Source organism: Fundulus heteroclitus, chromosome 11, assembly GCF_011125445.2.
Source record: "Fundulus heteroclitus isolate FHET01 chromosome 11, MU-UCD_Fhet_4.1, whole genome shotgun sequence".
Classification (NCBI taxonomy): domain Eukaryota; kingdom Metazoa; phylum Chordata; class Actinopteri; order Cyprinodontiformes; family Fundulidae; genus Fundulus; species Fundulus heteroclitus.
The window spans coordinates 15,850,640-15,861,346 of NC_046371.1; the positions used below are offsets into that span (position 1 = coordinate 15,850,640).

At 37.9% G+C, this 10,707-nt stretch overlaps 1 protein-coding gene across 1 annotated transcript; it reads right to left on the reverse strand.

The window, feature by feature from the left end:
• Window positions 1-1,821: 1,821 nt before the first annotated feature.
• On the reverse strand, window positions 1,822-10,124 carry ca4c (carbonic anhydrase IV c). The gene is made up of 8 exons (XM_012881166.3): window positions 9,971-10,124; window positions 7,859-7,903; window positions 6,397-6,561; window positions 6,147-6,292; window positions 4,659-4,751; window positions 3,349-3,415; window positions 2,830-2,993; window positions 1,822-2,523 (listed from the first exon to the last, which is right to left on the reverse strand). Exons 1-8 carry the CDS (start codon window positions 10,026-10,028, stop codon window positions 2,329-2,331), a joined length of 933 nt encoding a protein of 310 aa, XP_012736620.2. The 5' UTR covers window positions 10,029-10,124; the 3' UTR covers window positions 1,822-2,328.
• Window positions 10,125-10,707: the final 583 nt, after the last annotated feature.

Consider the following 10,707-nt stretch of genomic DNA (forward strand, 5'->3'; position numbering starts at 1 on the left):
CACTCAAAATCCTTGTTAAGAGGTATATACTTAGTCAATTTATGTATACTTCTTGATTTGGAGAAAGTAATAAAAAATGATCTTTCATTGTTTTAGTGTTTAGCATAACTGACCTAAAATGGATACACCAAAAAGTCTGATTTAATGTCAGACAGCGAGAACAAAGGCTATGTGTCTTTTTATATAGTGTATGTAACTATCAGGTTTCAACTGTATGTCCTAAGATTTCTTTTATATAATCTATGTTTACAAAACTCAAATTTAAGGCAGTAGCAGCTGTGGAAGCACTTTTAGCTAAACGCTAAAGCAACCATGCTAGCAATACGTAATATTAGCTGCTAGCAAGCTAACACTAAGCATTTAGATGTACACACAGGATACAGGTGAGGTTAAAGACTAAGTTAAAAGGCAAACACGTGACTAGGTAAAAGCATGTCGTACAAAAAGAGGGAGTTGAATACATTTTATGTCAAAATCTATGTGTTGATGTAGCTTACTAAACCACAAAAGTATTTGTAAGAGAAAACTGGAATGTTCAACTGCTGTCCACAGCTTGAGATCCTCAGCCACAGATTTTTACAACAGGAGACATTCAGTTGTGGCTAGGTAGAGGACACACAATAGGTTACAGATTGTACACTTTAAAATTGCAGTTTAGTTACAGCTTGCCAGTATTGGCAACAGCAGCCTTGAGTTGATCCCAAAAATCATGCAGAAATATTAAAACATGGTCTCTGTTGTATAAGCAACCAAAGTAGCTTTTATTGAGTCATTCTTTCTACACATCCTGCACTTTGTCATATTAAACCTCCGTCTGATCCAAAAAGAAAAACTGATCTGCAATATGGTAACATTTGGTACCCTGTTTTTGTTGTACACCTGCACCATTGGCCTTGATAAGATAGCCAGCTACATTGCTGGTTAGTTGACCGTGAAATGATACATCCATGTGACTCAGGATTTTGACTTGCATGTCTGAAATATGTTCCCATCTTCTCAGTTTAAAACCCTATCTACATTTTAAAATATTTGTTGACAAACACAAAGTAGTCCCCACTTGTGAAGTTAAAAAAGGATGATACAGGTTTTATATTTACTACAACCATTTACTTAGTAAAATCCTTTACAATCACTTACTTTTGAAAGTCACCTAATCATAGTCTACCTGTTTGTAACATAATCTCAGGAAAACTCCGGCTGATCTGTGAAGGGCTCAGAGGTTTGGTTAAAAAACACAAACGAAACAAACCAAGACCAAGGAGCATGGCAGGCAGGTCATGGATACAGATGTGAGAATGTTTAAAGCAGGATTAGGTTCTAAAAGAACATCCAAAGTTGAACATCCCATGGAGAACTGGTCAATTATCCAAACATGAAAATATGTATGGCACAACATGTTGGTGAAGATTCTCAGTCATTCAGGTCATGATCAATCAAAAAAAAGGTTAAAAAAATAAAACTGCACATCTATTCTGAGGCTGAAGACATTTCGCTTTCTGAAGCTTTCTCAATTGAAAATGTCTCGCAGGCAGGTCTATAAAGCTTGGAACTCCACACTACTCCAGACATTTTAAATTGAGAAAGCCTCCTGGATGGGAAGCAAAACATCTTCAGCTTCAGAAAAGATGTGCGGTTGTTTTATTTTTTAACCTTTTGTTTTGCATATGGCAAAACACCAGCCAAAAACATGGCCTGTCACCTAAAGCTGCAGCCTGTGGCTCTGGAGACACAAGTGGCTCGTTGGATCCTCCAGAAGGGCTTAAAATAACTTTAACTATAAATGACTTAAGTATTTTTTTAAATATAAAGGTAATAAAAATGCAAGCACAGCAAGGATTTACTTTGTGTTTTTATGCCATATTTGCATAGAATGTCCATAAACGAACAGTATATAGTGAAATAAATTTTGTGTTTAAAATAATGACGTTTTTGGAAAAAGGTCACGGAGAATGTTATATGTTGATGCCATTTTGCATAAATTCGAATTGTTCTATTGAAGGAAATTTGCATACTCTTTTTTTTTTTTTGTAAGAACTTGGTGTTTATATATCTAAAAATCTAAATAAAATGTGGTCCTTTTATTTGAAGAAATGAAAATGAACGCACACCATCCCCTTGCTCAAAGGTAGTGGCACAGTCAGGAAACAGAAAAACTCATCATAGCAATCTTTGCTTAAAACTGATTAGGCTGTAAAAACTTGAGACATTTGTAGGGCACTTTATACTTTAAAATAATTTAAATTTTCACCTCTGACTGGGGACTCCAGGTAACCGTGGTCCTACTGAACCACAGCTCCTTTTGTTTCTGAAGCCATGGCAATATATGCTCTAAATAATATGTATCAGGATTGTTTGCATGATCAGGACTGAGAAAATACTGAACCATGTATGGATCGCACTCTTCTGAGCTGTGCCCGACTTGGAGCTGAATACTACTCTGCCATCCAGAGGCTGCGTGGGTCGGAAGATGTTTGTCATGGGCTGTCCTGTCCAAAATCGGCACTGTTTAACTATGGCATCCAGCTGTAGAGGAGAGGTGACAAAAGAGCAGACTGACAAAAGGTGACGAGACAATGACTGTAGAACAACGAGCGCAAAAACCTTTTCCAACCCCCACAGGAGTGTGAAAAAAATTTTAAATGTATTTCCACTTTGCAACTGATCAATTTTGAAAGTAAAGCCATTAAAAGACGATTTGCCAGTGGGTAATATTTCTGATCAAACAGTGGTCTAATATAATATATAAATATATATGCAAACAATCAAAATTCAAATATTAGATTTTTTCTTAGATGAAAAATCTGAATAAAACGTTGAACGATCCCTCACCTGTTGACTGCTGATTGGCAGCATCCTATGAAACACTGTCCATGCTACCGCCTGCTCACATCCTGGAGTTGTCATGGAACCCACGTAGCGGTAGTAACTGTGAAGCTCATCGGCTGCCGGGATGATGTTACTCAGTCTAAAGTTTGGGATCCCTGTGCTGCTGCCTTAACACAGTGAGAAAAAAAGATGTAGCAAGAGAAACTATGTTTTCACTCGCTACACAGTTTGACCAATGAACAAGTGTTTGTTTGCTCCTCCTTTAAACTTCTTTCTATCAAATGTGAGTTTGGTGTATCCCTTTGCTGCTGTTCGTCTCTTTCCAATCATTTCACGTCCCATAACTTCAGATGTTCATGTGTTTCCTATAGCTAGTTTATGTGTTTCTCTCTTCTGATAGATCAGATGCTGTGGATTCCCCCCTGTGCCATAATGATCTGTGCAATTATATGTGCATGCATTCAAGTTTTAAGTTTAGGGAGACTAACGATGCTTATGATATTGTGTTTTTTTAATATTTACCATTATTTTGTACTCGACCCAAAGCAGCAATTATTGTGTCTAGATGAGGATGATCCTCCATTGTTTCCTGTAAAGAGCGTAAATACGATTATAAGATATTTGAAGAACGGCTACAGCACCTTGCAGAAGTATTCATGCTCAAAGAACTTTTCACATTTTGTCCGGTTACAACCAACCTTCAGCGTGTTTTATTAAGAATTTATGTTATAGACTCACACAAATTAATGCCTACTTGTGAATGACATGGAAAATAACACTGGGTTTTCAATTAATTAGAATAAAAATACAAAACGTGTGGCAGGAATTTGTATTCAGTACCCTTTACTCTGATACCAGTAAATAGAATCTGCTGCAACCATCAGCCTTCACCTAAATGAATTATTGTGGCTAATTTTCTTAAACCACCACACAGCTCAGATAATGTGTATACCACTGGTGCCTATTTATGCATATTCCACACATACAATGGATCATATTGGAAGCAAGAGTTATTCCCAGTTAGGTCTAATTTCCCTGTTTTGCATACTTAACACCCTTTATTTATCTATTTTGTGCTACATCATATAGAGCAGGGGTCTCAATAAATCCAGTTTATGGCTTTTGAGGTTTGTTAGACAATAATAATGATCAACTTTATTGCACGTATTTCCCTTCTCTCTCTCTTTCTTGTGAAGTTACTGTTGAATAAAGGCCAAAGTGCCAAAATAACCTTTTAAAGGCCTTTTGCAAATAACTAAATTGCAGTTTGTCTCAAGCAATGTAGGGGACACAGCAAACATTCAGAAGAAGCTGCTCTGGTTAGATGAGATCAGATGATGTCAGATGAGTACCACATGCAAAATGCTTTAGTTTTTAACACTGCACCTCATTCTAAATATACTTTTCCCACACTGAAAGATGTTAAAGTCGGCATCAGGCTGTGATGATGCTTAACATTAGCAGGAAGAAGGAAAGTGGTTAGAGTTGATGAGAAGATGGGTATAGATAAACCTGGGGAAATAAAACTGTTACAGGCCAGAAATACTTGAGACTGCATTAAGGTGCATCTTCCAACAGGACGCCAACCCTAAACACACACCTGGAGTTATAGTGGAATGGTTTATATCCAAACATATTCATCTGTCAGACTGGCCCTGTCAAAGAATGGCTGAACATAAAATCCTCATATCACATCAGAAAAAAACACACCACACTGGTGTTTGTGGTTGTAATGTGACAACATGTGAAAAATTTCAATGGGTATAAATGCTCTGGATTTTTTTTTACTAAACCAGCAGAGTGACGAGTTAAAGAACACGGCACTAAATTACCTCAAAGAGGAAGGCGAGCAGAGCTATGCCGGCCATATCGTGTTCGGCCTCTTCCAGAGAGCTGTACGGCTCTTTAATGTGGACTATGTGCAGCTGTGCAGGGAGAGAGGGAAGAAGTTATAATAAGGATAAATCACGCTTACAGTATTCTGTCGCACACAAACCTGCAAAAAAACCCTAAAAGACCAGTTTTTATTATTATTGTAAACACCTTCAATTTGAATTATATATATTCAGAGGTGCGGCTTCAGGACAATAAAAACCCTGCATTGTTTTCCTTCATCCGGTTCACTTAACCAGGTGATTTCAGTCCCTGGCTCTGTCCGAATACCTCTAATTATAGCTCCTAGCTCCTGTTCCTTGATCTTTCATGAGGTCAACAGTAAGAACACTTCTTTGGGGAGGAAAGGGGCTTCGCACTGCTGGGATGATTTCGGACAGCCTTTAACTCCGACGTCATTACGCGACACAAACGCACATTGATGAGTCTAGTCAAATCCGGTCCTACAGCCTTCTGAAAATGAACTACAAAGTGTGTGCTGTCTTCTCTCTGGAGATTTTCATTCATTTCTGTCAGGTGAGCTGACTGTGTTTATACATCATGTCACGCAAAGGATTATGGGATTTCTTATAGCTCCTTATCATTGCAAAAAGGCAACTAAAAGTAAGTCAAATTTTCTTGAAATTTGTGTTTTTGTCCTTGATTTGAGCAATTATACATGATTATCTGCTAATGGAATTAGTATTTTACTCCTAAAATAAGATAATTAGATATATTCACTTGAAATAAGATGATGGAGGTGAGTTGTTCCTATTTTAAGTGATAAAATCTTATTCCATTGGCAGATCATCTTATTTACCTGCTCAAATCAAGCGCAAATACACTAGTTTCAGGAAAATTTGACTTACTTTTAGTTCTCTTTTTGCAGTGTAGCGCTGAAAAGGAACATCGCTAGGTTCATATACCAAAGAGGAAGTATGCAGGCTCCTGTTCCTACCAGCCTATCAACTACTAAGATTCTTGTCTTTACTGTTTGAAACTGATAATCGATTGTTGGTGGTTCAACCATCTTAAGTTGCATCAAAATCTGCATTTAGGTGTTCAGGAATCTGCCGACTGAGTCGGTGTTTATGCTAAACTGAATGAGCTGAATGCAGACTGTGTTCACTCAGTCTAATGCTGTGGGTTCAGTGGTGAATCTTGCATTTTAAAGCACTCACTCTGCAACCCTCACAAACTATCAATAAAATTCTGGGCTGGGTTTCAATGCAGTGGGCGCCACAAACTCCCAGTTAACTGCAGATGCACCTGTCCACAGCGCCACTGACAAATAAATGCTAGACAACCATAACCCATGTGATGTAAAGTCTTATAAGATGCAAAATTAAGTGTCATCAACTTTTCAAATAAATAAGAGAGATAATTCAAACTGTCCGTGATAATAGTTTTATTTATTCAGCTTTTTCAATACAAATCTTGCTCCTTACCTCCACCGGAAATCTTTCTCCATCAATGGTGTGCTCGGATCCCGGTCTCCCGCTCGCTCCCCAGTGGAAGTGAAACTGGGCCGCTCTGTAGTGACCCGGCAGAGCTCCTCCTGTCAGCCGCACTGACTGTGGTAACGCAAAGTGAGCTGCAGGGGTGAAAAAGAAACCCTGTTAACCTAAGAGCTCGGAAAGTTAAAGAGCTGCTCTGAAAAAGGAAGAGGAGAGATCTGACTTTAGTGGATTTCATTACCAGAGTGGCCCTTATTCTCTACTGTAATGTTGATTAAGTCGGTGTGGCCGATGAAGCTGAAGGGAGGCAGGGCGCTGTTGAAATGTACTCTATTGGTCACAATGTTAATTGGCGACTGGCGTAATCCTCCACATCTGGGAAACAGAGCTGCCCAGCGGCTTGGGTCTGAAAAAAAAGGGAGTTACAGCACCACTGTCACTGCTACTACTGCAAAGAATTCATTTATTTATTTATGGCTAAAAAGTAAAAGTTTAATCCTGCATGTTTATAATGAGGAATATCTATTGAGTCTAAAGGGAATAAAAAAAAAAACAATTTGAAAACACAGGAAGTAAAGTAAATGATGATTCAGCAGGACGAATTTATTGCAAAGAAGTAGGAAGGGTTTGAAAAAAATGTGTCATTAAGCTTGAAGAGGAACAGCTGATGAGGTCAAATTATTTTCTCTCATTACTGTATGTTAAAGTCTTTGGGAAGCAGGGCAGTCTGTTATCACGCATATATCCTTTTGAGGATATATCTATATATAATGTCACAAAACTAACTTTGTTTTCCTTTTTAGCCCTGTTCAGGGTTCAAAATAATCACTGCAACAATTAGGGGCGTTGCTTTTTCTCCACAATCCAACATCAGAATTATTCAGTGCAGTGAACTGAACTCTCCTAGCCTGCCAGACATTGTCTTGTTTTGATTCTGTGTCTGCCGTCTACATAGATACATGCAGTTCATCAAGAGGATAAACCCAACTTTTATCTTTTTGCTCTGAAAATCAGAACCTCTGGAAACAACAAGAGCAGATCCAGGTTCATCATACAGTAAAACATGATTGGCACCAATGTGAGGTCAAAGTAATGGCAAGTTCAGATTTGTTTTTTTCCATTTGAGGGAGGTTAACACCCTAAAGTTTAAATGCATATACACAGGTACCATTTACTATATAGTTTTAGAGCCTTCAACAAGGTGTTATTTTTACTTCTTTTAGGGATCCAAACCTGAATTAGGGAGGTCAACCCCACTAACCCCACTTTAATTTGCAGCATTTGTTTCTTTTATAGAAAAGACAACACAGCTACTATTACCACCAACTCTCTGTACTTAACATGGAGAATACTCCTGGTCCAGGCTTCTACGTTTGCTAGGAGCTATGAGCTGTGCTATGTTGATGCTTGTCACATGACCGTTCTGCCGGAGTTGTTTCTTTCCACTGTCGCCTCATGTTTTCTCAGAACTAAAGGTTGCTGCAAAGTCAACGCAATCAGCAGTGCCTGTTTAAAATATAAATTAGCACTGTGTCATAACTGGGATTAAATTAAAATGTTTCTAATTTACTTTATCCATAGACTTGAATTAGAACTGTTCAGAAAACTGGGTTGAATTGAATTGGTTTGAATTGAACTGGATTACCCAAGTTCAGTTTGATGTTGTTGAAGCTTTTGTTTGTGAATGTCTACCTTTAACTTACCTTTGCATGTGTCATCACAGCTCTGGCTCTGGTAACACCACTCAGCTGAAAGAGCAAATACATCAACAACCTTAGATTGGCACTCTGATGCAGGACTTTTGTTGCAGTTTATTCTTGTCCAGGTGAGGCATCCTTCGGGTAATAAAATATCCAGGTTAGCGTTGATGCGCTATTAGCGCTGTAAAATATTCTCGTTAGCAATAACTTGAAAAGTGATAAAGAATCAACTAATGTTTTAAAATGTTGAAACAAATTGAGGTTATTTCATGGAATAATTGCATTGAAAATCCAATGACACTAAAAGTACCAGTAGTATTTTTAGATCTACCTTTCCAGTTATTAAGTAGAGACTATCTGCTTTGCTTTTTTTTTACATAATTTACCATAAATATCAACATCCCATAGAGGAAATGGACCATTCCTCTTTTGTGAAAGTTTAACATTTTCCCTCATTTTAAAACTTAAAAATATAAATAAAATAGTCGTTCTTAAAAAAATAACAAATATCCTACCGTATCTATCAAAAATATTTTTTTTACAAAAGGTCATATAACATTTTGTGGCTCCAGATGAGTTTTAAATAGCAGTATGGAAGGTAAAGTGTATCCTTGGATTTAAAAGGTTTCAGACCCCTGCTCCAGACTGAAGGTTCATGTAATTTGTTTTTGCACATTTTTCTTGTGTTTTTTTTTTGGTCATGTAGTTAAAAAGCTGTTATTATATTTGAACAGAAGTCTGTTTCCTGTGTGAACGGCATTGTTGATTTAAAGGTGTCCTTTTGAGAGGTAGTTGTAGACATTATTAATGTCACAAAGGAGTGGTTGTCAATCCACTGATTGCATTCAGAGTAAAGTGAATGCGTCCCTCCATCAGGTGCTGATGAAGTCATTTAATGTTGTCCTGCTGTTGTGTATTATGTTGCTGATGAGAAAAAAAAAAAACTCCAGCGTGTGACTTCGTGGTGGGAATGAATGCTGCTGCACAGAACCATTTAGCTAATACAGGAACACAGATTAACCTGGCTGCTTCCCATAAAGGCGCCCTTTGAAAGGGGTCAACAGTTCTCACCAGGTGAGAACAATGCACAGGTGGAGGCTGGCTCCAGCTCACCTGGCTCACACACCTGTTTATGAGCGAGCAGCAAAGAGAAGCCGAAGACGGGAATCAAACATCTAACCCTAAAATCGGTTTCCATTCGTCATTTTCATTTTATTTGCCTGAAACAACCGTGAGACGTGGGAAATTCAGACCAAGAGTTTCTCGAAACTTAGTAGCTAAAGTATAGGAAATAGAAATTTGTAAAATACAGTAGTTCGCAGTATTTTCTTCCTGCAGGAAAACACAGAGGTTTTCAGGAATTAGATCAGTCATCGTGCAATAGTGTCTGATTCTTCCTTGACAATAAAACAAAAAAACAGTACAATAACCCTCTGGATGTAATGTATTTGTATCTCAATTTATTTTCTATTCAGGATATTATTATTATTATTAGTATTAGTATTAATATTAACATTATTATTATTAGTGAAGACACTGTTCAATTAATTTTTGGGGAAAATCTCAGGTGCTCCAACTCAAACATGATTTTAACAGTCCTGCAGAGATTTTTTTCCCTAACAAAATTCTTTCCTAGTTTAAAAAAAGGGTTAAATGAAAATACAAAAATATTAGTAATGATAAAAAAAATCCTGTTAAAGTATTATAAATAACTAAACAAAATTTATGTTCATTAAACACTTTTGTGTCATTGTCTTGATCAATTGTATGGTTGACCCAATAAATGAAAAGCTGTGCTTCCTTTCTATTTTATGGACTATCCATGCAACTTCCAACAAATCTTTCATATTATCTTCTAGATGGTAGATCTGTTTGTCATCTGCCGGATTATTTCTCATTTGATAAATTTCAGTCAGCAAACTCAAGGGGCTCGAAGGGTTGCTGTTTTTACTTGTTCATGGGAATAACTTGTTGCATTTGAATTAAAATCCTGGCCACAATGAGGAATAAAGTAATCATTATTAGAAAGAAAAGGTATTATTTATGAAAAGAGAGTCAAACACACAGAAAGCTTCATAATAAACATCCACATTTGCATGTGAGGATGAGTCTTACCTGTCGCCCTGGAGCGCAGGTAGAAGAAAGTCAGGAGGTAGAGAGAAGAGCGCATCATTGGTGGCAGTGCAGGCAGGAACTGAGGATCTTCATGAACTCAATGCCACCGGCTGACTTGGAGCGGCGTTTGTCAGTGGGAGGGACACAATCATGGGTTGCAAACAATGTGTGTGTGTGTGTGTGTGTGTGTTGCTAAAGGAAAGACAGTGGGAAAGAAATGACCTTGTGGACTTCTCAGGTGTGAGTAAGAGAGAGAAAAACAGAACCCCTCAGGGAAACATTCACATCTTCCTTCATCCCCAAGCTGTATTTGTTTATATTGCATCATTATGTCACTGCTACCCGCATTGATTGATGGTTTCTGTTCTCTACAGTAATGAACAGAAAGACATGTGCTTCCTTAAAGTTTACATCTGGGACTTGATTTGTGTCTGTCCCACCCACTGCTTGCAGTTTGACTCCTGAGCTCAGAGGTATTCGGTAACTCTCCAGCCTCACTGAAGGCTCGTTAAAGCAGCTTACCAAGTCACTTAATGGAATCAAGTGCCATCATGAATGCTCCCATGCACTGATGCTTTTCTTACACAGGTTCACAAGGGGTCCTTTGAAACGGGAAACCGTGCTTTATCTGAGGGGCCAAACTTTCCGAGGAACCCGCTGTGGCTCTAAAATGTGTACACGACCATTGTTAAAATTTCAGGTTTGGAGGAGAAAAGCAATAAAATGAGACTTTGCGT